Source organism: Hermetia illucens, chromosome 3 (genome assembly GCF_905115235.1).
Source record: "Hermetia illucens chromosome 3, iHerIll2.2.curated.20191125, whole genome shotgun sequence".
Taxonomy (NCBI): domain Eukaryota; kingdom Metazoa; phylum Arthropoda; class Insecta; order Diptera; family Stratiomyidae; genus Hermetia; species Hermetia illucens.
The window spans coordinates 141,590,912-141,618,907 of record NC_051851.1 but is presented as its reverse complement, the minus strand read 5'-3'; the positions used below and the strand labels follow the sequence as shown (position 1 = coordinate 141,618,907).

The 27,996-nt window shown below is 43.4% G+C and overlaps 1 protein-coding gene across 2 annotated transcripts; it reads right to left on the bottom strand.

Annotated features, from left to right (window-relative positions):
* Window positions 1-104: 104 nt before the first annotated feature.
* LOC119651786 (zinc finger protein 239) lies at window positions 105-13,388 on the bottom strand. Of its 2 annotated transcripts, none has more exons than XM_038055545.1 (7): window positions 13,056-13,388; window positions 4,147-4,315; window positions 3,888-4,088; window positions 3,089-3,828; window positions 2,840-3,025; window positions 2,445-2,770; window positions 105-1,086 (listed from the first exon to the last, which is right to left on the bottom strand). In XM_038055545.1, the coding sequence occupies exons 2-7, from the start codon at window positions 4,309-4,311 to the stop codon at window positions 926-928; spliced, it is 1,779 nt and encodes a 592-aa protein (XP_037911473.1). In that variant the 5' UTR covers window positions 4,312-4,315; window positions 13,056-13,388; the 3' UTR covers window positions 105-925. The 2 variants fall into 2 exon arrangements, with proteins under 2 accessions (XP_037911473.1, XP_037911472.1); XM_038055544.1 differs by lacking the exon at window positions 13,056-13,388 and adding an exon at window positions 12,734-12,956.
* Between the last annotated feature and the right edge of the window lie 14,608 nt (window positions 13,389-27,996).

Below are 27,996 nucleotides of genomic sequence, written 5' to 3'. Positions count from 1 at the left end.
AATGGTCGGAGGAAGGACATCTTGAAGGCCAAGATTGTAGAGTCTCGACGACGGCGACATTCTATTTTGAAGAAATAACTCAAGAGTCAAACTCCCGTTGTAAACTAATTTAAGAAAGATAATATTATTTCAATACGGTTATATATATTTACAAAGCAATATTGTCCGGAAGAATACAGTTTTAAATTTCACGACTCATAATTTCACCTAATTTTGATAAACATATTTACTTCTTCTATTTGTAAGTTGAATAATAATTCTCTTCTTAAAAAGCGTGTGTAGTAAAATTAATATCTATGAGCTGTTTTTTCGCTCGCTAATCCTTAAAGTAATATTTTTCTTCACAAAAGGAAACGAAATTTATCATCTTGCGAACTTTATAATCGCCTCACTTCACTCGCTGCTTCTTTGATCTAGTCCTTTACCATTTGAATAAATTAAAATAATTAACAATAAATCAATTATATTTTCTCTTCACTGATTTTTCCTTAATTTTTTACAATAGAACATCATTGTATATTCATTGACGGAATAAAAATAAACTTCAGAGGAGGGGCTAAGGATATGTGAGAGTAGTATGTCTATACTGTTACTGGAACCTAAGTAGCCATAATCTAGTGGCCAAATCGTCTATCATTTCGTTTGAAATCTTTGGAAGATATCCTTGACGAGACAGAGACAATTCCCTCTGTAATGACTCTCTGGATCGGGATTAACTTACTTGCAAGCGTTTGCATTAGAAGTTATTCTTACAGTAGTGTTTATACATGCGTCTTTGTCTTAAATGATTTTTCTTTTATATAGTTACATATCCAGTCTTCGTTTTTTGTATGGTGTGTATGTGGATTTTTGCGTTAGTTCCTTTTCCTTTCTAAATTGTATCCAGTTTCGAAACTATATCGATAGCTCGAACTATCACGTTGTCTTATAATCCAGATATGATAACTTCGGTCTGTTGGGTGCCATCGTCCATTTCAACTGCTTCCTGCTTTTGGATTACAACCGTATTCACTTGGTTTTGACTCCCATCACCGTTTTGTTGTTGTTCTGCTGGTTTTTGGGCTGGCTGACGAGGTGCTGTTTGACCTGTGAATAGCAAACGGTTCGTTAGCCTGACATGAATTTCAAACTCTGTAAAGTGCAACTGTCTTATATTGGGTTGGGGAAAAAGAAATGTCGTATTTTGTCAATAGATGGGGACCCTTAAACATATCTTGTGTTGTGCTTATCGCATTGGGTCATTCTATACGGCGATTTGAAGACGACAATCTGTGCTACAAGTGCCTGTTTGACAGTGTTGTGACTGTACGTTTCAGTCTCAAGTTATAGCGCGTCAAAGATAAGAGTCCACCAAGCAAGAAATTCGTCATATTTTACATTTTTACTACCTGAGAGGTAAAAATGTAACGAAGGCGGCCAAAAAAATTTGTGAAGTTTATGGGTCCGATACTGTAATGATTCGCACAGCACAGCGTTGGTTCGATCGATTTTCTTCTGGTGTAGTGGATGTCGAAGATACATCCCGTACTGGTAGGCCAATCGTCGTAGAAACCGATAAAATCGTCGAAATCATCCAAGTAGACTGGCATGTGAGCATTCGCTCGATTGGCCAGGAACTGGGTAAGGACCATAAAACCGTTTGGAACCATTTGCAGAAGATTGGATTCCAAAAAAAGCTGGATGTTTGGGTGCCACACGAGTTGACGGAAAAAAATCTCTTGGACCGAATCAACGCCTGCGATGCACTGCTGAAACGGAACGAATTCGACCCATTTTTGAAGCGGATGGTGACTGGTGATAAAAAGTTGATCACGTACGAAAATCTCAAGCGAAAAAGATCGTGGCCGAAGTGCGGCGAGCCAGCCCAAACCATTGCCAAGCCCGGATTGACGGTCATTAAGGCTTTGCTGTGTGTTTGGTGGGATTGGAAGGGAATCATCCACTATGGCCAGACCCAATTCGGTCCTCTACTCTGGGCAACTCGACCGTTTGAAACAGGCGATTGACCAGAAGCGGCCAGAATTGGTCAATAGGAATGGTGTTGTGTTCCACCAGGACAACGCTCGGCCTCACACACTTTTAATGACCCGCCAGAAGCTGCGGGAGATTGGATGGGATGTCCTTTCGCACCCACCGTATAGTCCGGACCTGGCACTAAGTGATTACCGTCTCTTCCGGTCCATGCAAAATGCTCTTGGTGCTACTAAGTTGGCCTCAAAAGAGGCTTGCGAAAACTGGCAGCCTGAGTTTTTTGCAAATAAAGAAGGGGGGATAATGAAATTGCCTTCTAAATGGCAACAAGTTTGCAAACAAAACGGAGCATATTTGACTTAAACCGGATAATTCTAAGTATGTTAAATATAACCTCAACTTTCGGTCACAAATACAACATTTCTTTTACCCCAACCCAATATAATCCATAGGGAGGTAAAATTTCCACTTACCATATTTTTCATGAATTCCACGATGCCTTTTCAGTGCGAACCGATCAGCAAACGCCGCCGAGCAAATGTCGCATTTGAATGGTTTCTCGCCGGAATGAACTTTTGCGTGATTCTTCAAATGGGCAGCTTGCGAGAAGGCTGAACCACAAATCTCACATTTGTAGGGCTTTTCGCCCGTATGGATCCGTCGATGGTTCCACAGTGTTGCATGTCGCGCGAACCCTTTATCACATACTTCACAAACGTACGGCTTTTCACCACTATGCGTTCTCTCGTGGTTCTTCAAATGTGGCGATTGTGAGAATTGCATTCCACAGGTTTGACATCTGAAATGAGTAGAAAGGATTGATTTTGTAAGTTGGATTTCGCGAGATCAGTTTGTTAACCCAGCTTACTTGTAGGGTTTTTCGCCTGTATGAATGCGGGAATGATTTTTCAAATACACAGCTTTTGCGAAAGCCAATCCACAAATTGAACACTTATAGTTTTTCTCGCCACTATGCAATTTCTTATGCGACCACAAACTCGAATATCGAGAAAATGTCCCGCCGCAGATATTGCACTGAAAGGGTTTTGGTTGCCTGCAATTTATCAAAGACGTTATTAGACAGCCCTACTTTCAGACTTTGGTTGATTTTACTCACTCAGGCTTGATATTCCTTTGATTGCAGCCAATGAAAATAACACCCGACCCATTACACTTTTGACATTTTGTCACGGAAGCAAGATTTCTCCGTTTGACCGGATGATGCCCAGGCAGAATATTGTTGGTGTTATTTGCGGGTTGTTGATTTTGTTGAATTTTTACAACGTTTTGAACATTGTTGTTGGAGACTTGGGTCAAAGGAATAACATTTTGGGTGTTTAGCGTCTCAATTGTTGGATCACCGTTCCCTGTGGGCAGTTCTCCAATTTCAAATTTCACATCACCGTCGGGTGCTACAAAAATTTGTGTCCCGGCGCGTTGACTCGCTTGCATATTATCATTGTTTGTACAGGTTTCACATCGAAGCACTTTCGGACCACCTTTCCGTTTTGGATTCGCTACTAGTGTATTTCCACATGTCATACATTTCAATTTCTCCAAGGTAATGGTTTTGGTTGTGGATACGGTCACTTCGTTTGTCTGCTGAAGTTGATGTGCGGGTTCGAGGGATTCAGTTGCCACTATTTGTATTTGACCAAGCGTCTGACCATTCTCAGATACCAGGTTTTGCGCTTGGACGATATTCTGCGATTGTGTCACGACTGTTATGGCTTGATCTTGGTCGCTATTGTCTGTGGCTCCTTGGTTGTGTATGCGTTTATGATGATTCAAGAGTGTTAAATGGGTAAACATGAGTCCGCAAACATCACATTTGAAGCTTATATTCGATATTGTGTTCTAAGCGAAACAGGACTGTTATCATATGCTTTGAAATTGGCTACTAATTAGAAACTTACTGTTACTGGTTTGTTAACCACTTGCAGACGTCCTTGTCCGTCAACCGTTGCTATACCAGCCACTGTTCCATTCTGTGCAAGTTGCATCTGATTGACGAGCGCATAATTATAACCGATCGGTTGGGCGGCAATATAACATGTCTTCGTATCATCTGCTAACTGTGCAAGATTCACGGTTGTTGTGTTCGTTTGCAATAAATTCTGTATGAGAAGAATTGGCGATGAGATGTGGAACGTTTAATACTCAACCGGGACTTACGTTTGTTGTGTAGCAGAATGTTGGGAACTCTTGTTGCCCTGATTTCTGCCCTTCGATTTTTGGTGTTTTCAAAATTCCATCCGCCGTTTGATATTGAATGGTAGTTGGTGTTCCATTCTGAATGGCGTTTGTTGTGAACATAATGGTTTTCGTTAGATCCTCCATGGTACTGTAAAGAAAATATGGCGAGTTACGATACGATTCTGTACGAGTTATGATAAATAAAATTCATATATGAAAACGTTCCAAGTACGAATATAGAATCAAATCTGCTCTCCCCCTTTGAATTCAGTTCAATCTGGGTATTATACGAGGTTGCGTTGTGGAAGTGGATAGATTTGTGAGTGAATAGCTAACACATTTTGCGTCACGATAACGCACCTTTGTGAAGCTTAGGGTATATCTTCGAATAGCCATTGAATTTACCTAATTTAGTTCTCTGCAATTTCTTTCTGCTCAACGAGCTAAATAACCAGTACTTTTGTTGTTGTCGCTAAGGGATACCCAATTAAGGGTACGGGCAGTTATGTAAGTGAGGGGTAAAGAAGTGAAGCCTTACTCAGGCGAGAATAATGCAAACGGAATATGATCTCAGAGATAGCAAAGGTACGTCGGACATACTTTTCGGAATTCGAACTGAAAAAGGTAAAGAATATGCGACGTGGAGTTCCTTAAGACAGGCCTAGACCGGATAACGATTGTTGCGTCGTTGATGATGATATGTTTAAATAACAGGTTATCGAAAAACTTCGACAATTTCCGTATCGTTTGAGTAAAGTTCGACTTCTACGACAGGAGAATGAAGTATTTCGGGAATTCAAGAATTTCAAAACCATGATCAAAACGCAACATAGCAAAAGTTTCGTCTATAACAAGACACGATCGCAAGAGCTCCTGTTCCAGACTCATGCAAATGGATGCAGAATTACGATGGTCTGTACAGGGCACTTGCCCTTAAGGGGGTCACGCCGGAAAACATTCTTTGAGGACCTCAGGATCTCTAGACGCAGCGTAGGAGAGCTGTTTTCCTTCGTGAATGTTACGGCTGGCTTTGCGCCTGCTGAACTCTGCCCCTTGCTCTCAATACAGCAGCCTAGTGTTAGGATTTTGTGACATGAAGGCGCCACTGACACCTTCTTACCCTACTTTAAGGACTTATTAAAGAATTCCAGCATCAAAGGCTAACTGATTGACCGTAAAACGGGACCATAGTTAAACCGCCGAGGTATACTAATTCTGTCTGGGCTCCAACCCTCGTTTGGAGCAGGAGCGATCCTAACTACAAAATTAATCAGAAATCGCTATATTCTTTGTAAAATATCAATGAGGGAGACATTGGACGTTAAGACTTTCAAGAATATAGTTCATCTCTTTACTGCTTAAACAACTAAAAATACAGGCAAGTTGAATTTGTCGTGATTGCGAATTCTTAAGTCTTCAGAGTTTGGATCCGTGGGGACCACCGAGTAGAAATTTCACGTGAAATATAATTCTTGAAAGTCTCAAATGGAGATAGTCACCAGTATACATGGTCTGTTGGCACCTAGCAGGTCATTAGTCGGCCGGAGGAATTTCCCCTCTTCCTCACTGCGGGGATTATCTATCTTATCCCTAAAAAGGACACGATACAGGACCCCCAGACACAAGACCGATTACTTGCTTACCAACCTTCTACAAATTCATAACGTTAATTATTAGTTGGAGGGTCAATGCTCGAGACCAATACATTTTGTCCAAGGAGCAGAAGAGCTGCCGAGTTGTCCTACATCTGTATCGCATTGATCCCAAACTAAGAAAGTTTTTGGCGACAGTTATGGAATGGTGACCATTTTATCAATGCGCTCATCTGAGGTTATCCTTCAGAGCATTTTCCAGAGGGATTCGTTGAGTCCCCTTTGATTTTGTATGGTTACTGAATGATCCTAAAGGGTATGGTTTTGCAATAAAATAAGGCTTTCGTGCTAAGTGAGAGCTGACACACTTAATGTACTTAGATGACATCAAGTTATATGGTAATACTGACGATCACCTTAGAAGTCTACTGCGAATAGTGGACATGTTTAGCCGTGATATTCGGATAGACAATTGTCGAATCCAAGCCATCCGCAAAGGCCATCACGAGCCGTATGCCGGACATAGCATTGGTGACCTCCCCAACCAAGCAATAACTGAGACAAATTTCTATAAATGCCTCGAAATTCGTGATTTGAAGGATGCTGTTGTCCGAGTTCCTGCGACGTGTAAAGCTAAAATCGCATCTCTCGAGGAAGAATAATATTTTATTCGCTTATTAGTGCATTGAATATATTCGCTATCCTTTCACTGGCTTATGCATTCGGCATATCGATCTGAAAAACGTTCAGCGGCGAATACGGACTACAATGTCCAAATTTCAAATGCATAATCCAAACCCTGCTGTGAAGCGTTGAACCTGCCTCGTGACATCGGAGATAGGGACACGGCGGCAGAACATCACTGTGTGTGATGTGTGGTTCGGCGTTAGAGGCAATGGACTATCTAATTTCCGGTTGTACTGTAATGGCTGCGGTGCATTATACAAACTGGTGCAATTTCGTATGTATGCTAAAACCTTGCATACAAGCTCGGTTTCATCATGGGAACATGTTCGGCTTACCGGTATGAGCCGCAGGCAGCAGTTGATAGTTCTGCTTACAGCATGTATTGGGACCGCCAAATTTTAACTGATCGCTGCATACCACACAACAATCCTGGCGCGCTGCTAGTTGATCAGATGGGCCGCGTATACTATTGATTGCTATCCCTGAGCCATATGTTTGAGAAATCAAAGAACTTTAGCGTCTCGAGTGGATGGTTGTCGTTTCAATGATATGCTAAATCCCTCACGGCTTCCCTTGATGTCCTGGCACTATCACACAGTCTGGTTCAAACCATCCAGAAATACACCATTCTGGGGAGGTTTCGAAGGATTCTCCCATTAACTTACTCCCGGTCAACACCAACAGTGTCCCCTTTATCTTTTAAGTTGGTATGATTGCCTGAGTCTAAATGTTTGACCCTTAGTACTAGTATTAGATAAAATCCGACACCTGCCGAGATTGTGGTAACTCGACAAAAAAAAATTCCATCTGAATGTGATTATGAGGTGTTTCCAACGATTAATTATCTGAAATAATAAAAAAACTTGTTGTTTCTTTTTCGTTGGTGTGGACAATTATTCTTGCAAATACCGTTATTTCGGGAACCACTTGTTCCCTCCATCAATGCTAACAAGTCCTTGTCCGAAAAAGAAACAAGTTTTTTTTTATTATTTCAAAATTTCCATGTTTTTCTTAACGTCGCCATCCATGATCACACCGGTCTGTCAATTACAGTTCACAGTTGACCGGCGCGCGGCCGAAATATGGATGGCACCCGGATAGCCTATCGATTTGGAACGTTCCGGGCATTTTTTATGAATGCTCAAACAGAAACATATTTCAAATTTTCGGCTTCGAAAAGTACTAATCGAGACCTTTCATTTGATACCCACATGACTATATTCGGTGAAAAAAATTGTACACCCCCTTTTACATGTATGGGGATCCCCTCTAAATCTCAACGGAGAAGGATATCACTCAGTGCATGTCTGGGCGTTCACAGTTCTCACCTTTACCATTACAGAATTATAGCGTTTCGTGAATAGAGTAGTTCTGCATTGGCTTACAGCATTGACCCGAGATATTATGGGCAGGTTACCACCATTGCCAGAACTCAGCGATTTAAATATCTGGAGGGGCAGATTACTGCCATTGAAAGAACTGAGCGATTTAAATATCTCGAGTCAATGCTACCAGCCAATGGAGAACTGCGTAATGAAATGTTTCAAGCATTAACGCCACCTGGATGAAGTAGCATTCCGCAACTGGTGTTCTTTGTGATCGACGTATCAGTGCACGTCCCAAATCTAAAATTTACTGCAATGTCGTCCGTCTGCCGCTCTCTATAGTTTGAGTGTTGACTATAATGGACAATGAACGGCGTCTTGCGGTAATGGGGACGAAGATGCTGCATTGCACTGGTGGCGTGACACGTTTTGATCACCTCTGAAATGAGAATATCCGCGATCGATATGGGTTTGCACCGATCGTGGAAAAACTGCAACATAGTCGTTTTCGATGGTGTGGTCACGTAATTCACGCTAACGAGAATACAACAACCAGTATTGGTCAGAACATCGAAGTCAATGGTAAGCAACCAAAAAGCCGACCAAAACAATGGTGGCATGATACACTGGATGGGGATTTGAAGGTCTCGCGATTACATCCTGATCAGGCATTTGATAAAATAAAATTACAAAATCGATCACGACGAAAAGATGTAAGGAGCGATGAGCCTGACAGTTCCGTGTCACATAGTTAAAAATTCTATTAGCATCTATTTTTTAGAAAGTAATTTAAATAAATCATTTGATGGAAAGCCCTGTATTGAAATAGTCAACCTGAAACGCTTCACACTCTGAGTTTAATATTATTAGCAAATGCCAACAATTTACCCAACATCAAATATAAAAAAGGGTTAGGGAGAATTAGATTCTTCTTGAATGGAATTTTAATATTTCACTCGAATGTGAATTATTCTCGTTAATTATGACGTCAGCATCTTATTTATATGGCTTAGAATGCTGTTAATTAGCACGAAATTGATAAGTTTGAACTGCTATAACTTTCCCAATAATAGTTGGATTTTCATGAAACTTGGCATGTGTATGCACGAGGCTGTCCTCTATGTCGGTGCACACTACACTTAGGATGAACTTAAGGGGAGATTTTTAGTCAATTTCTAAAAGTTGATAATATACTATTAGTAAATTTTTTGAGCAGATATCGGAATAGGACATCTCTCGAAGATTAGATTTCACATAAGTGTTTTACACAAAATTTTAAAAAGGGCTGCAGATAAGTAAATTCTTCATAAATGCGACTTTAATATTTCACGCGAATGTCAATTATTCCGGGTAATTATGACGTCAGCGTCTGATTTGCATGGCTTTGGAAGTGGTAAATTCGCGCCAAATTGCTAAGTTTGCACTGCTATAACTTTGGCGTTAATTGCCAGATTTCCACGAAATTTTGCATGTATATACGAAATATTGTCCTCTATGCTGGTACAATTCGGAAGTCCTAGGATGAATTTAAGGGGGGTTTTTCAGTAAATTTCTAAAAAAAAGGAATATACTATTAGTAAGTTCATTTGAGCAGATATCGGAATGGGACATATTTTGAGGCCTAGATTTCATCTAGGCGCACTTTTCCGATTTTTTCCGGATTTTTATGTTGGGCAGTTTCCGAAAATGAGTCCTGTCTCACTTCAAATGCGTACATTTTGACTCCTTACTCACGCACTAAGGTCAGTTTCGGAAAGTACAAATCGAGACCTTTCATTTGATACCCTACACGGTGAAGAAAATTTTTGAATCCCCCCTTTGCATATATGGGGAGCCCCCTTTTAAACTCCACCTAAATTTATGCCACTCACTGTATGCGTGGGATTTCATAGTTTCCATCTGTCCACCAAATTTCGTTCGGATCAGTTTAGCCGTTTTGGAGAAAAATGCGTGTAACAGACAGACAGATAGACATTGAATCGATTTTAATAAGGTTTTGTTTTACACAAAACCTTAAAAACATCCATTTATAAGGAATTTTACGTGGTTTCCAAAAATGGCATCAAATCTGGGATTAGATGATTGAAGGAGTGGAAAATTGTGATTTTTTTGGGAAGATCAAGCTTTTTGACACTATTCAGAAAAACGCTATAACTCTGTAACGGTAAAAAATAGAGTGGCCATTCCAGGGGTCAATTTTCTTCAAACAGGTGATACTATCCACCATTTAAATTTGTGTCATTATAAACGGGACATCCTGTATAGTATAAATTCAACGGGGGACTGGCAGAGGTACAAAAGAGCACCGACCGCGTATAGCAACGCGATCAGGGAAGCAAAACGGAACAGCTTCAGGGAGTTCTGTGAAGGGATCGAACAGATCACAGAAGCAACCAGGCTTTACCAGACTGTAGCCAAAGACGGGGCAATATCCTCTGTCGGTTTGAAGAAGGAACATGGGACATTTACCGAGAATGACGAAGGCAGGGAACACCTGCTTCTTAGAACTCATTTCTTGGGGTTCTACCCCTCGGTGGCAGGCGACAACATTCTGCCTGACACTCCAACAGCGAATAAAAGCGGAAGAAAGGAAAACTGGAAACTAGCACCGTCAACACGCTTACCGGACGACATTGCTTTAATCTGCAGGTTCAAATATGAAGATACCCTATGTGATAGAATCCAAACTGGAATAAGGGTTACTAGTGCCTGGTGCAGGAAGGTGGGGCTTCGGATCAATCCCGCCAAAACCACCATAGTACCATTCACTAGGAGGTATAAGCTTGATCACCTGAGAACCATAAGATTACATGATATGTAGAGGAAACGAGAAACAGAGGTCAAATTAATTAGGCTAGACCAAAAATTACTCTGAAAGACACATGGCGGAAAGCCGCGAGGGCTCTGATGACTTGCAGATCCATAGCAGGAAAAAATGGGATTGCAGCCCGAAGATACTACTTTGGATATATACTGCAATAGTAAGGCCAATGATTACCTATTGAGCGGTAATCTGGGCAGAAAGAACCCAACTCAGCACACAAGCCAGGTAATTACATAAGCTCCAAAGGCTGGCTTGCGTCTGTATCAGTGGGGCAATGAGGATATGCCCAACGGCATCCCTGGAGGTCCTTCTGGGATTAACTCCTCTCCATATGCACATACCGATTCAGGCAAGGAGGGCAATATTCAGGATGGCCAGTAGTATCAGCGAGGCGGGGAGCTGCCTAAATTGAAGGAAGATTGATATTCGTTCGAGTCGATATCCCGAATTACTGATACGAAGGGATAACATGACAACGAGGTTTCACTTTGATAAGAGGTTTGAAACACATTGGAATAACAAGGCAAGCTGGAAGAGGGTGACTGGGACATACGACTTAAATCAACAACTGATTACTTGGTACTCTAACGGATTCTTCACAGCAGACGGAGCGGGTGCCGGTATCATTGGTTCAAGGAAAATATACTTGGAGCCAAAGGAACTACAGGGGGCAGAACATTGCTATTCTCACCGACAGCCAAGCAGCGATCAAGGCACTTAGGTCCAACCAGGTGAACTCTAAACTGGTATGGGGAAGGCGTGAGAGACTGAATACGCTCGGCTCGTTCAATAAGGTTTGGATACTCTGGGTTCCAAGCCATGCTGGGTTGGAAGGCAATGAGGCAGCGGACGAAATAGCCAAGAAGGGAGCAGGGACGCCTTTACACCGGCCAGAACCCTTCTGTGGAATCTGATAATGGCTATGAACTAAATTGGGCGGGCCTACCAGAAATGGAGCAGTCCAGGGTGCTTATTGGGGATACGAACCCATACGCATAAATGATTACTTAAACCTCACCAAAAAGAACTTTCGAATCATAGTGGGGATTCTCACTGGTCACTGTCAGCTAAACTATCACTTATCCTGGGACAGTGTCCGGCACTTGTGCATAGTAGGCCGAGGCATCTGGGAGAACACTTAATACCAGATGCAAAGTTGAAAGATCTGAAAGTAGGGAACATACTAAAGTTCCTCACGGTAATAGACTTGCTACTATGATTAATAGGTACACTATACCCAGCAGCAGGGGCACAATTGTTTTTTAAGGACGCGGTGCGACTTTCTCTTAACAGAATCATAGTATAAATTGCGGTATTCTACGTTTCTTGAAGCGCTTCAAGCAAGAAATTACTGGCTACTCCTAAATATGGGGACCTGTGATGTACTCAACAACAGAGAGGAACTGCTAACAGTTCTATCGCATGAATTCTATTATCTCCTATTGTTGATTTTCTTAAATATTTGCTTTCGATTGTTTTCCTCCCCAGCACCGTCTCCCATTCAAAAGCTTTTGGCGGCAAAACATGTAAACAAACAACGACCAGCCCATCTCGAAACAAGTTGTCAGTTTGACAATGCAATCTCGCTAGACCAGAAAAACACGAAGAAAAAAGATGAGTCGACAGATAAGAAAAAGAAGCAAACAAAACAAAACCACTGCGCCGACAGTCGAGAGCACTCCATCAATTTTTTGACAATTTCCGAAAGAGATGTGCAAAGTGTTTTTGCCACATATTCACCGGCGCTGGTCATGTGTGAGTGCATTGAACTGCCAGCCGCGCTCGCCTCCTCCATCTCACATCCTTGTCCCACGAGCTATTCAGGCTCGACACAATCCACACACGGACCGAGTTCGCTCTGGCAACCGGGACGGGCAGCGAGTCCGACGCAAGCAGCAGACACTCCATCGCAGGCCGCCCACTTCCTCCACCCGCTCCGTCAGGTACCTCGGCCAGTCTCCCTCGCGAGTAGGGGAGGTGAGCTACCCCAGATACGTGCCCGGACGCGCGTCAGAAAGGAATCAACGATAAATCTGCGACACGAGCCACCAGCCAAGCGCCAGGTTTGAGTGCTGCCCCGCTCCGCCCACGTCCCATTCGCTTTTCCTCTTTTCACACACACGATGCGTGCCCCGCACCTTTGTGTTGGTGAATTCTGCATGGGAACATAAAATTTCCGATTTTTTCTGTCTCGCCATTTGCCGTCTCAGGTTTTTGTTTTGATTTCGACTTCTAATTAGCGCCAAAAGGCCACCAGAAACTGCACTTCTCGCAGCGAAATGCACCAGCGCGCGGTTCCTCGCCAAGAATGCACGCGGAATTCGTCGCAAAACCACTCACTGACGCGCGACGCCTGGGCCACCGAACGGCTTGCACTGCGGGCTCCGCGTCATCTTTTCCCGCACGAGCGCTTACGTAATCCATGGGGTTCCGCACTGATTCTTTGGGGCACGTCCTTACCTTATTGTTTTTGCAAAATTTTCACTTCCAAGACGCGGAAACTCGAGGAAAAGTCACGTATTTCACCGAAACATTGCACCACTTAAAAAATCTTTTGTCTCATTTTCCACAATATGGCGGTTCGTTGCGTCGTCTTCTTCTTGATCTAGAGACGGACGATGAATGACGGCGATGGACGGTTCTCACTCGTCGGCCAGCTCCGTGTTTTCTGAACTACTCTTGGCGAACTGTTTTTGATCGAAGTGGAATAGAGCGATGGGAGACTGCGGTGCTTGGGAAAGAGAGACAGTGTGTGTGAGTAGAGGAATACTTTTCGGCCCCCTTTCGATTCGCTCTTTCGCTTCTGGAGCGGTGACAACTGTAGGCAGTAATTGTAGTGGTGATGGGTATTTAGTACATGACTGAATGCCATCTAGATTCTCGACATAAAAGCAATTAAGATATTTATTTTGCTATATTTTGCTAAAATAATGTGTTTCAATTATTCTAGAGTTTAGATGATAAGTCACTTGCAAGAATGTACCTCTTTTTCTTTTAACAAAATTTAAAATTTCACTAAATACTTCAGAAAGCCATGTTTTCTCTCTAGTTACTGCATTGCCATCTAGATCTAGAGGCAGATTCTATACAGATTTTTATAAAAGGGGGATTCCCGGATAGTTTCTGAAGGGTTTACATTGATATTGCAAAAGCTTTATTTTGTGTAAAACAAAACCTTATTAAAATCGGTTTACTGTCTGTCTTTTTTTTGTGAGGAGATGGAAGTATTCAAAAGACACCGGTCTGGATTTTTACCGACTAAAACCACCCCAGGCTCCCACCCTGCCCCCGGAACCGCCATAAGGTATTACATCACGGGGTGGAGTCAGCTCATTTTGGCTTAGTCACCTTTCTTCTGACCGCACTTTTCTCCTCATTTCTTCCTTTCATAATTTATTTTGGATAGATGCGGTCATAGAGTTGACCGCACTCCAGTTCTCTTGTTGCGCTACCATTTTCGGCACCAGATTTTCTGGTACCAGCACCTCTCCTAGAGTCTCCTCTAGATTCCTCCTTTCTTTCACAAATCTCGGACAATGGACGAATACATGCTCTGGGTCCTCTCAGACTCCATCGCAATTTGGACAATCGGGTGAGGTCTCCAATTTAAACCTGTGCAGGTATTGGCGTTATCCTCCGTGCCCCGTGGGAAACTGCCAAAGTTATAATTAATCTCACCGTGATGGCAGGAATAAGCCTGTGGGTCCACTGACCCTTTCCCGAGCGTTCCCACTGTTCTTGCCATCTATTTATGGATCTCGCCCTCTCAGCGTTCTTCGTCTCCGCCAAAAAGGTGAGATTGGCTTCGCATTGTATATATTCGCCATCTCATCTGCCAAGATGTCAATCGGCATCATTCCAGAGATGATGAATTCTGCATCATCTGAGACAGTCCTGAAGGCGGAGCATACCCTCAGGGCTGTCCTCCTGTAGATTGCACTCAGTTTGTTACTGTTAACTGACATCCGCAACGCCTCCTTCCAAACTGGGGTCGCATAGAGCATGATGGAGGTCACCACCCTAGCTATAAGGAACCTAGAGGTATGCCGTGACCCTCCCACATTCGGCATCATCCTCGCCAGGGCCATACTAGCAGTGGATGATTTATCGTAAACATACTGCACGTGTTGCCTATAGCTAAGCTTCCTGTCTATCACCACCTCCGAGTATTTGATGGTCGGCTTGGAAGTGATGATATGATTCTCCGCAAGTGTCAGACCACAGCTCTCTAGTCAACTGTTAATAGTACTGATTGCCTCGCTTGAATATAACTCAGCATCTTCGAGATGCTTCTCTACTGCAACCAGCGCTATGCCGTCAGCGTAACCCACCACTGCGGCTTCCCTCGGAAGGGGAATATTAAGTACATCGTTGTACATGATGTTCCGCAGTAGTGGGCCCAACACGGAGCCCTGCGGAGCACCCGCGGAAATAACGTACTCTTGGGGTCCGTCATCGTTGTCTTACCAGAGCCTCTTTTCAGTTAAATGACTATCGACGATTGCAGCGAGATAGGCGAGAATACCAACCTTCACTAGGAATTTGCGTATTAGATTCCAATTGGCCATATTGAATGCATTTTTCACATCCAGGGTTACTACCACGCAATATTTGCTGGTACTACCCTTTCCGTGAATTGCATCTTCGGCCAAGCCAGTAACTAATTTGATGGCATCAATGGTCTATCATAGATTACCCGCTCTAACACTTTCCCCACAGTGTCCTAAAGATCTATGGGTCTGTATGAGGATGGTTTACCTGGGAGTTTACCAGACTTAGGCAGAAGTACCAACTTCTGCCGCTTCCATGCCGCTGGAAATATCCCCTCGGACATGCACGCTTCGAACAACTCAGCGAACATGTCCTGTCTGGATTTCACGGCAAGCTTAAGGGCCCTATTCTACTCCGTCCGGGCCCGCGCTTTATTGTCTCCTATTCTACCGCAGATCTCTAGCAGCTCGTCTCTGGCGACTGGCGGAATTGCCGTCACATTCACAGGTGGTTGGAATGTGTCGGTGCTCTCCTCTTGCTGGGGGAATAACCCCTAGATGATTTTTAGCAAAAGGGAAGGACACGTGATCTGTGAACGGCTTCTGAATCATCCCATCACAATTCTGTAGGCACTCCCCCACGGATTTACATCCGCTTCTGAGCAGAGCTCCTTAAAGCATTTCGTCTTGCTTTGCTGGATAGCGAGCTTGAGAGTTTTGCGGGCTGTTTTATAGGCGCACTTTTCATCTTATTCTCTGAGCCGCTCTTCTGGCTCGGTGGCAGGCTGATCGAAGGCCAATCAGTTCACCATTCTACCAGAAGTTTGGTCTTCTGTTGGAGAATGAACACCTTCTAGGCATGGACGCGTCATATGCTTTGGCGATGCATGGGGCACTAGGACGGCTCTTTCCGTAGAGGTGCCTGCTTTATCAGGTTGATTTAACCACATCTCTATGAAGGCCTGCTCATACAAAGCTTTTGCAGACCAGCCTAAAATCTTTCTCGGTTTCGGGCATGATGGGTCTTTGCTCCGTGGCTGGATACATGTCTCAAAGAAGATTGCCTGGTGATCGCTATGGGTGTAACGTTTGCTGACGCACCAGAACATACCACGAGCTAGTGGAGGACTGACAAAGGTCAGGTCTACAACCGAACCTGACCCGCCTTTCTGAAAAGTGTTTACAGCACCTTCATTAGCCAAAACTATGTCCATCTGCGCAAAATCTTTTAATAAACTGCGCCCTCTTGCATTTGATTCTCTGCTACCCCACTCAAGGGCCCAAGTGTTGAAATCACCAGCAATCACCTTTGGACTTCGTCCCCTTCCGTCGAGAACAAGATTATCAAGATTCAGGCATTTCGAATTCAGACAGGGTCAGACTTGGTGGGGCGTAACAGTTGTATACATATACACCACTTATTTTTGTTCACACAAAGCCACTGACCGCCCGATTTGCAGTACAGTGTTTGGCCTGTCGACCGCAGGCCCATATCGCCGCTCCACCAGTAGAATCTGTGACCCATATGCCATCGTGACGGTTTCTATACGGTTCACTTATGATGGCAATTTCCATCTCAGATTCGAACGCGGTCTGCACAAGAAAATCCTGAGCACAGTTGGATACAATGTAAAGAGAGTTAACGAAAGAGGATGAAATAAAACCTTGAGAGCGAATAACTAAACAAACTCTATTTTCGTAGGGAAAATTTAAATCCGGATAGAGCTAAAAAATCGTGAGGATCAGGAAATAATTGAAGACCTTGTTCAGATGTACGAGGGATGGAATTAGGAGCCTGACTTCACCGGCATACGCTTTCTATCAGGTTTTATACTGGTAGACTGCACGTCGAAAGACACGGCGAATTGGCTGCGGAAAACGTGTCCTTCTCAAAAGCCTTTACGGTTTGCCTGCTGGTCACTGTGAGTATAGTGCAAACTAACATGCCAAATGACTTTTTTGACTAATGTGGCAGTTACGTATGTCATTTTGATTCTAGATCTTAGGTGCCTTCCTCAGAAAGCGTATGAACTTCCAACAGTTACCAACACCATGCTTAGTTTTGCAAATGGTAAGAGCAGATCGCGTTCTCTTACATTCGTTACCTGGTTATCCTCCTCAGGAGTTCAAGTGATAACATTTTTTGTTGTGATTTGCGGACCACACCAGAGCCCTTTCTGTTAGAGAACAGGTCGGGTTTCCCCACAATGATAGAAGAAGTTTAATGATATAGTTCCAAGGCTTCTGTTCCCATGTTCAACCACGTCACAAACTTGAAAAGCCCTTTCTGGTAACGATGCAAGCTCGGAGTCTTGCTGATTGATATCGTTTTGAAAAATATATTGTACTATTTGCTTTGAAGCTCTTTTGTTGTCATTTCCCCTCTAATCGAGGGCTTCTGTATTAAGGGGATGTCGATGTTTTGTTCCTTGAGGGAAGCTAACAGGTAAGTTGAGGGGCACGTCGAGTGCTGAAGATTGATCTGCACTTCCTTCAGAATTGCTTTCTTACGTAATGCGATGCTCAGTTGGAATGCATGAACTTCATTTATTGTTAGAAGCCTCGTTTAGATCCCGACCGACGTCAAAGCATTTTAATCTTAGCGTTGTTAACCCCAAACCGAGTTTACGGGCAGTTTTTCCAGTGCCTCCAGCCATTCTCTATTGATGAAGGGGAAGGAAGGGAGAATATCTTTTTGGCGTTCCTTCTTCTTTAATATCACAGTCATCTATAGGTACCACAGGATTATGAAGGTGTTATCTTTAGCAACCAAATCCGAGCGATAGGTATCCTGGAAATCTCGTCTTACGGGATTAGAGTGAATTCTATGCTCTTCCAATCGTTGCCGATCTTACAGATACACACGTTAAAAAGGTCCCAGGAAAAATGATACTTGTATGATATATCGGGGTACCCACATACTAACTGAAAGGAGTCAAACATATGGCGTTGGCCTTCATTGTTCCAAATCTCTGACGACAGTTCACCATTAGGCGGTTGAAGGGTAGTATGTGCCGCAGCATTGTGTACAAAGTGATGAAAATTTGGGAAATGCATTCTGGATTAACACCTACAATTTTGCCACTAAACCCCTACTTTCAATGGTTGACTTTGGGCTGATGTGTGCATTATTCTGTAATCTAAGTACGTAATGTGAAATCTTACCGAAATAGCTTACAGGAGGTATTGAGGGCATTAATGCCTCCTTTCCGTTAAATCCATAGCAGGCTTAAAAGAGCCTTCCGCCACCATTAGGTTAGTGCTGTAGGCTCAGAAGGACCACACCTGATTAGCACTGATCGGACTTTGAGCGCAAGACTCCATATGGGCACTGCTTGCATAGATAACCATGGGATCTTTTAGTGACTACACACCCGAACACTGATAACAGTCATGAGTTGGCACCCAACTATCATGGATATGAACAATCTTAAAAATATCGAAAGTGCAAATAACCCCGAACTGAGGAGAAAAATCCTTTCTGCATGAGCTCAAAATTCCGAGATCACCGAGTGCAAGTGCCAATTATTACGAGCCTCAAACGCTACTGAATGTGATATGTTAGTAAACTTTCTCACGAAGGAAGTAACTTTGAGGAACTTGGGGAGAAAATTATGAAACCGACATAAATTCGAAGAAACTGGTAAACTGGTGTCCAACATTGTTACACCTGCTCAGCGAAACAAAGGAAAAATCAGCTGAGTTCAGAAGGAACTCCGACAAAGCTCTAGACATGAGTGCAGCTGTTGGAAGCCTAATCGATGGAATTACTACATATCAGATGTAGAGATATCAATGAGATTACCACCAAGGAGGACATAATCGCTTCGATCCCGGCACAGTTCCGAATCGGGGATGCAATATCCTCAAATACAATATCTTTGCGGCGGCAGCAGTAGAAAGGGGGATGTTGCTTCTGGAAGCAGCAAGGATGAAAATAGGTTGGGTTGTTTGTGGTATCCGCGAACAGGCGTCTCTTCGATCGAGTGCATATACTCTCTATTCTTGGCCATTTCGTCCAGAATATAGTTGACCTTCTGGTAATGGTCTTTGAAAAGGATCTAGTGGATTTCCACTTATTCCGATGTTCCCGGGCATGACAATTGGAGCCCTCTTCTATAGCGGTTTCGTAAAGAGTCCCAGATGTCGACGGTGTACGAGCAGGTCCATTGCGAAGACAGTATTTTCTTGGCTCACTATCAGAAGTCCCGTAAGTTAGTTTTAGTATAAGTACATATGGCGGCTGATATAACTTGCGGTTTAACGGCGGCTGTTGTCTCCTGACTGAAGAGAAGCAACTCGTCCTCCACATTTTGGCCATGTAATGTCTTTTTCATTTTTGAATTTTTAAAGAAGGACTCGTGCTTGATCTGAGAGTAATTCCTCGGCATATGCTGTTTTACCATGATTCTAGGTTTTTCAGTGTTTTTCAAGGTGCAAGGACATTCTGAAGTTAAGTGAGGTTAGATCGTGTACTTCGCTTCTTGTTGGGCCATTGTGCAATCACAAGGCGCGCCCTCATTACTTGGGGACAGGTTTGGATATTGATTACGAAGTACCAGTCCGGAATGAGAAACATTGCATAGCATAGTGTTACGTACCAATGGAGGCTTCCGATGTAGAGTAGGAGGAAGTTGTCTATAAGAAATTGAATGTAGTCAAGAAGAAACTCTCTAAAAGTGGCAATGTGAATGAGATGGGTGAGCTGAATGACGTAGTGGGTTCTGAAAATACTTTGCTCGAACATGTGGGGGGAAGGGCAAGGTTTTCCAGCCCGTGATGTTAATGGTGGGAGGATTGTGGATTCATTGGCGGCACATTGTTCCAACACAGACATAGCTATAAGGTTACTTGGGTATCAATTGACCGCTTGCCTTCGTTTTCGTGTTGCGTTAGCCGCTTGTTGGAGGTTTGGGGAGCTGCGATCCCTCAAGATTTACATTGACTGCTTATATAATCCAGCTGGCGACGGATATCTAGAATAATTCGCCTGAGGATGTTGGGGAGTATTGGACCGCCATTAAAAATGTTCTACTTACTTAAGTTGTCGGCTATGTCTTGTAGGGAGGTAACAAGATCTGACTGACTGCGAAATTAGCAGTTATCATAGGTTCAGGGAATATAGGGCTCTATTCGTCACTGTGAGGGGTGACACGCGATTCCGTGCAAAATACCGGGAAGTTCAGGGTCATATGCGCCGTGACAAAAGCGGAAATTGTTATTGCGCTTGTCAGGGAAGCAGAAGGTGCTGCAGATAGTAATGATTACAGAACGCTAGGCTGTTGTACGGAAGGTTCCGGTTCAAATCTCACTGATGGCAGTGGGATGTGTATCGTGATTGGCTCTCGGGTACAAGTCGACTCAGCTGTGAATGAATACCTGAGTAAAATCAAGGTAATAATCACCATCAATGCTGACCACATTGCCTCCTACACGGTATTGTAATCGTGCAGTATACTAATACGGTCCTAAATGAAGTGCTCTAATATACTTCAAGGCAGAGATTCAATTGGAATGTGGAGCCAACGATTATTATTATACCGCTTCACGGAAGAACTGACATGTTGTAGCAAATTCTTTGGGGGTTGACTCTTCATTCAATATGATGAGCCGCTGAAAAGGTGGAAGGACCTGCAGATTTTCCACTTTCGTTCATACGGAAATACTGGAAATACGAGACCTTTTCCTGGGAGTGGAAGAAGGGAATAATCGCAAAATTTCCGAGAAGGGCCACCCGTCTTGAGTGCGACAATTAGAGGATTCTCTGCTTGCTCCCTGCCGCCACAAAGACAATAGCTAAAATAATCAGAATCAAGGAACATTTCGAAAGTTTGATTGACAGAGAGCAGGTTGGTTTCCTCTCTGGACCCTCCTGAAATGACCATATTAACCCCCTTTAGATTATTGTTGCGGTGTTCAGATCCCTGCTTCACTTCCTCTTCGTCGATTTTGAGAAAGTTTTGTACAGCGACAACGACAAACTCTACGTAAGAGGGGCACTACAGAAATCTGCTAGCTATTATCACAGTGACATAGGAAGCGTAAAATGTCACATGTTGTATCGAGGTAAAATCTTAGAGGAATTTGGGGTCCAAAATGGGGTCCCTCAGGGTTGCATCTTATTACCAATATTATTCCGTGATGTTCTTTATTAGAATGCTATCTTTCCTCAAATATCTTTAATATGCTGATGACACTTGTTTGCTCTCTTCCCGAGTCATGGACCTTGGTCGATTGGCTTTGGTTTTGCAAACCAAATAGAGCCGGAGCGAAGATAAACACCAATAGAACCTTTCTGTCTGATGGGTCAGCGCAGTTATCCCATCCGCAATAACACGCAAAACATAGAAGGTTTTGATAAATTTGTACATTTTTGAAGCGACGTTCCTGCTGACGGCAGAAACTTGATGTCGCTCGAAGCATTAAGAACCCTAGATCAGATTTCGCTGTTTTTTCTAAAATCTGACAAAGGAGTTATCTCATCCCCAAGATCAAGATGAGACTGTTCTATGCAAATATTCTCTCTCTGTTGATATATGGGAGTAGTGCAAGGGCCGCAACTATTACTCAAAAACTTGAAGCCTTCGTTAATACTTCTTTGAGAGATGTCATCGGGGTACACTGGCCTGATATCACGAACAAAGAATTTTATCGGGTCGGCTGTTGATTAAAAGGTGGAAATGGCAATGGATAGGTCACATATTAGGAAAGGGCGACAACTCCATTGCTGTCTATGCCATGCAGTGGAATCCGCAATCTTAAGATAGTCGACGAGTGGGTCGCCCCAGGAACTTATGACGCGGAACAGTAGATGAAAAATGTAAGCGCCTCGGAAAATTGTGGTCGGAGTTGAAGCGTATTTTACCAAACCGCGAACGATGGCGCGTAAACGTGGTTGAATGGCTATATCTCCTTAGGAGGTGCATCGTAAGCATCTTGCTCAAGTGCAGAGGTGTTTGTTTATCGCACTGTTTCCGAACCAGCCGTGATGGTGATCGTGGGAGTGATCTCCGTTGCCCTCTTTGCCAACGAGCGCAAAGCTATCTACCGCTGTAAAGGCGAGAATTTAAGACAGGTGGTTGTCCATGAAGAACGTCAACGCACCCTTACCGAGTGGCAACTCCCTTGGTAAAATGAGCCAAGGGGCAGATAGACTACGCGGCTCATTGAGAATTTAAAACCGTCGCTGAACCGAACGCACGGTGAGATTGATTACTTCCTTATCCAACTTCTAAGCGGGCATGGAGGATTTTAGTCTTACCTGCACAGGAGGGGGCGATCTCCTGATTGTGTGTTCTGCAATGGACTGGCGGACGCCGTTGAACAAACTTTTTTCTCTTGTGAGAGGTGGGACGGCTTTCGCTAGCAGCTTTATGCAGACACAGTGGAGCTCTTCTCAGACATGGTCAGAGAGATGCTGTTGCGCATTATGTTCGGATTCTTCTTATTACGAAGAAGATTGAACCCGACCGGCGGAGGGCCCGGATGATAAGGGGTTCTCTGAACTTACAACTCCCTTTCTCCCCTCCCTCCCATTGGTGAAAGGAATTTCCTGACTTGAAGGCTCCCAAAGCCGGGAGAGCGGGAGGGCTAGCCCGAAGTAAAGTGTCAAACGGGATGACAGGGAGGTCTTTAGTTGGTAGTCCGACAGCGTACTGTTGCGGGATTCCAAGACTCTGTGCGTAAACGCATCCACCTACACTAAGAGATGAGTGGTAATCATATACACGGGTACATATGTAAATAGGAGTACGGTGTCTTTTGGATATCGTTTTGCATTCTAATAATTGTCAAAACGAATCCTTAATATCGCAACAGTTTTCCATAAGCTTTTATCAATTAAATAAACATGTCGCCGTCGTCCCTTTCTTTTGTATCGGATGCAGGGTTCAAAAAACCCGGAACATCACACTTTTCGAACACCAGCTATTGACTATTACGCCTGACTTCTGGAATTTTGAACTGAGGAACTCTCAACAATGCGTGCAACAGACGACGACTTGTACACAAAACTTTGCGGAATTGACGAAATAATTCATTCGATTCGTTGAATAGTTTATCAACTACAATGAGTTAGCGGTCGTTGTTATGAGTGAACATTCATCTAAATCTTTCAACAATCATTTCATCGAAAGTTAATCAAGATCTTTGTAAATAGTTTTTGACGAAATCTTCGATGTGATCATGCAATGGAGTATCCTACCTGTTCCTATTTTCTTTGCTTTTCGCCATCCTTTGTTGTTTTGTTTTGCGAAAAAGCATTGAATAATCGCATCTAAATAAAGCAGGTGATTAGCTGTTAGTCATTTGGCTAAATCCACACAAGGTGTAAAGTCTTTTAATCGAATGATATCATCGCTTATCAAGTTTTTGTATATATTTTATTTGTGTATATCTACATATGTTTTGTGTGTGTAATTAACGATCTGTTTACGCTTGTTTTGATGGTGAAAGTGACCGCAAGAATGCTCTTCAAAAGAATAGAGTTTTACTTGGGCTAGTGGAATGTGTCTGTCTATTAGTTTTCGACGGTTTTTGAATAGATCTTTTATCTGTGGCTACCACCGATGTTTCAAATCCGATTGATCCGTCATGTGGGCCCAGGCGGCTCCCGCAGTGCACATCTATGCATATCGTAGTCTTATCTGGGTCAAAATAGTTCTCACGATGGTCACTGCTGTGCAGTCTTCACGATATTCCTCATTTTCAGCTAATAACATACGGAAATTGCCCAAGTGCAACAACAAAGCCGAAAGCCAAAGCCTCAATTAGGAGATATGAGGTAAACGCCTTCAGGCACCTATCTATTATCGCTGTTTAAAGCTGCCTGTCGGAAACCCCCGCGAGGTAACGATCTCGTTTAAAATTTTCACCAAATCACTTAAAGTTATCGGCGATATAGTGGCTCGGCTGCACAGCATGGATCATTGTTTGTTTCCACTTCGAAACAAGTTTCTAAGTTTCCAGTGCGGACCCGCAGCATCTTTCGTGCGAGTATCTTATGATAAATTAGCACCGAACAGCAGCACTGCGAGACCTTCAAGAGAAATTTTGCGCCTGGGCAACTTTTCCATTTCCGTAGATCCATGCCGGCTACGGCGAGTCCGAGACCAAGGTTCATCCATGTTTGTAAGAATCTCGTGGGAAGTTGTTGTCTTCCATTGCAGGCATGTTGCCCACAGACTAAACTTTTCTTTAGAGTAAAGGTTTTGCGAAAATCATCGAAGGAATTCCGATGCAAAGGGAAAAATTGAAAATTTGCTCGTGATGTAAAAAAATGAGTTTCAAGTCTGGCGTACATAAATTCTATAACTTTCTTTGGTGACAATTAGGAGTCCAAGAGTTGACAATGCTGTTGAGAACTGCATTTTTCTGGTGCTATAACATTTTATGTTGGAAAACTATAATATCATTTTTAAGGTTTTGTTTGCAAAACAAAATCTTATTAAAATCGGTTCAATGTCGGTCTGTCTATTTGTCTGTCTGTCTGTCAGAAGCACTTTTCTCAGAAACGGCTATACCAATTGACACGAAATTTGGTGAAAGGTGGGAACTGTGAACGCCCAGACATGTGGTGAATGATATCTTTCTACGTTGAGATTTAGGGGGGGTCCCCATACATGCAAAAAGGAGGTGTAAAATTTTTTCTCACCGAATATAGTCATGTTGGGTATCAAATGAAAGGTCTCGAATAGTACTTTTCGAAGTCGGTCTTAGTTTTGAGATTTGTTAAAAAGGCGGGGAGTGGGAGGGGTGCAAAGTGATGATTTCTTTAACGGACCCATTCTCAGAAATTACCCAACCGAAAAATCTGAAAAAAATCATGAAGTTGCCTCTATATGGTGCCCAGGCCTCAAAATACTCATATTGATATTTGTTCAAATTAAGTTAATAATAGTATATTACCATATTTTTGGGGAAATTGAGTTTATCCTAGAGTTATAAAAGTGGTAGTAGTATAAAATATAATAGGAAGCATATTATCCCCAAGTTTGATCAAAATCATCCCATTAGTTAAGTTACAGTAGCTCAAAGGTGACTTTACCGTGTAAATTTACTGCAACTAATATCAATATCACACTAAAGTGGGTAGTCAGACATGCTAAATGCATATACATAACGGACTACGTACAAATGGGATAAAACCTTTCATTCCTGAAGCGCCCAGCCTCCGGTTTCTCGACTTGTTATTTGTTGTAAATGGCGAATAAAAGGACCAGCACTTTGTATGCTACCACCCTGCGAAATTCGTGGTGCTGATTAAATGAAATTCACGCTTAGGAATGGTCCTCCGGAATCCGGAAAAAATTCAGTCCGATATCCGCGGAGACATCGTGACTTCAGTGGAAAGCTTACAGCCAGTGTCTACGGCCCGATTTACGATTCCTGGGAGACGCGTCAAATCCATTGCTGCAATTGAGAAAACAACCCAGATGATCACAACTAGCATGAGAGAAGCTTTCGAAGAGAGCTGTTCACTCAAGATGCTAAAGAAGGGTAAAACACCATGGTGGACCTCGAATTTCGCGAACCAGAGGATTACGATAAGGGTGCTCCTCAATCGAGCTCTAAATTCTGATTCAGCCGTTTGCTGGATTCAGTACAAAGAGGCTCAAAAAGTTCTAAAGAAGAGCATAGCAAGTTGGCGAAACGATAATCATAGAGACGCTTTTGTGAGGCAACCTCAAATCTAAAGCGGATCCTTGTCAAAGAGCGAAGCCAGAAGTTGGGTTACCTACGTTCACAGGGCGGGAGGTACACAAAAAGCGATGAGGCAAACCATTTGCTGGAAGTGCATTTCCCAGGCAGTATCCAAAATCTCATCTCGGGGCCGACAGACACATACAGCCCTCTGAACACTGTTGGTAATATGCCTACTAGAAAGGCAAATCCACCACTATGCCTTAGGGGGATCCATTGACACCGAAGGCGCCTTTAATTATGCCTCATTTGCGGTGATTTGTAACGAGGCAAGATGGCATGGAATGGATCCGCTCTTCCTCAATTGCATTCTTCCCATACCAGACTGGTGAAAAATCCACATATTGATCAGACAGAAGCCTATTGAGGCAAAGTATTTTATGGGTTGTTCGCAGGAAGGGGTTTTCTTTCTTCCGTTCTGGCTTCTAGTAATGGACACCTTGCTATGGCTCCTAGAGGACACAAAGGTGTTCGCACAAGCTTCAGAGGCTCCGTTGCCTAAATATTACTGGAGCACTGAGCAGTACGCCGACCGTGGCACTTGAACCTATTCTAAATTTATCCGCAATCTATTTGGAGGTGAAACGGAAAATAGCTAACGACGTATATATATATTTGACACTATCGGCGTGTGGAAAGGCGGCTAATCATATGGTCATGCGTCCATCTGGAAATTCCTTGGTAAACATCAGGTGGCCCTGTTGCCCGCCGATCATATGGTTTCCAGAGTCGGCGAAGATGTATGCCATTTTGTTGGCAGCAGAAGAATGTTTGTGGCAAAAATGGAGGAGTCGCACCATCTGAATCTGTTCCGGCAGTCGGAAAGAATTATCAGCACTAAACAACGACGATATATCGAGCCAGTTGGTGTGGATTTGTCATCAGGTGCTGCTGGAACTTGGACGACTGAACGAAACATTCCTGATGTGGGTGCCAGGGCAACATCGCTGGTAACGAGGAAGCTGACAGACTGACTCGCCAAGGTTCTGAATCCACAATGGTGGGGCTTTCGACATCCGGCCATCTACTGTCAAGTCTACGCTGAAGAGGGAAATGGCAAAGATTCACGCAGCCGAATGGAAGGTTTTGAACTACTGCCGGCAGGCGAAAATCGTTGTGAAGGAATCTGGGGCCGCTAGAGCGACATTTTTGTTGCCCTTTAAGAAGTCGGACATGGAAAACCTTGTAAGGCTTTTACCAGGACACTCCCCTTAAATTATCACATGGAAAAAATAGGAGTGGTGGTCTCGGCCATATGCAGTCAATGCGAGGACGACGAAGAGACGGCTCTGCACTTCGGATGCAGCTGCCAGGCCTCGTCCATACCTAGGTAGGGTTTCCTTCAACGAAAAGTCTGCGCATTTTCTGTCTCTGGAGAATGTTTTCAGATTCGCGAAAGCCTGCGAACGCCATCGGAGAGAAGCCGATGAATAGGCGATCTCCGGGGATAGTATAATGGGCCTAGCAAAGGTCTGATTGCTTGAAGCTGCGGCTCCCCCACTAAATTAAGCTAACTGAACTGTATACGGCGTGGTAAACCAGAAAGGATAGTACAGCAACTCCCTTAATGAGATGAACTGGAAACGTACTGGACTATGGCCGGCCTGTCGGGGACACTGTTGCCTAATTCTTCCAGAAAACGAGGGAAAAAGGCTCGGCAAAAAGACACTTCAGCCGCAAAGGAGAGGGGACTGCGGGCTTGCCTGTCAGAATCTTTTCTTCCGCCTCTACCAAGAGAAGCGGACCTTTGTCTTGACACTTAGGACTTAGGCCTCAATTAGTAATGTGGATATATGTTGCTATTATTACACTGGTGTTCGCTTATGCATCCATAGTGTGTTGGGTTAAGGTGAAACAAAAAAGCTGTAAACTAGCCGCACTACAAAAAACTATGTGTCTGGATATTACCGGTGCCATGAGCATGACATCCGGGGCAGCTCTAAATTCATTACTCAATTTGCAGCCCTTGGATTTATTTATTCAGAGCACTGCAATGAGTGCAGCTCATATACTAATTCGATTAAATCTATGTGGAGACAATGGACGTAAGGGATACAGGGCATTGCAAGAGTTATTGGGAGAACTAAATCCAGTTTTTGCGATGCCTTCTGATTCTCGGATCCCCATAAATTTGCGTGGCAGAAGATATGAAGTTATCTTGAAACGTAGAGAAAACTAGGACGTTTGAACTCTATTTCTAGATTCAATCC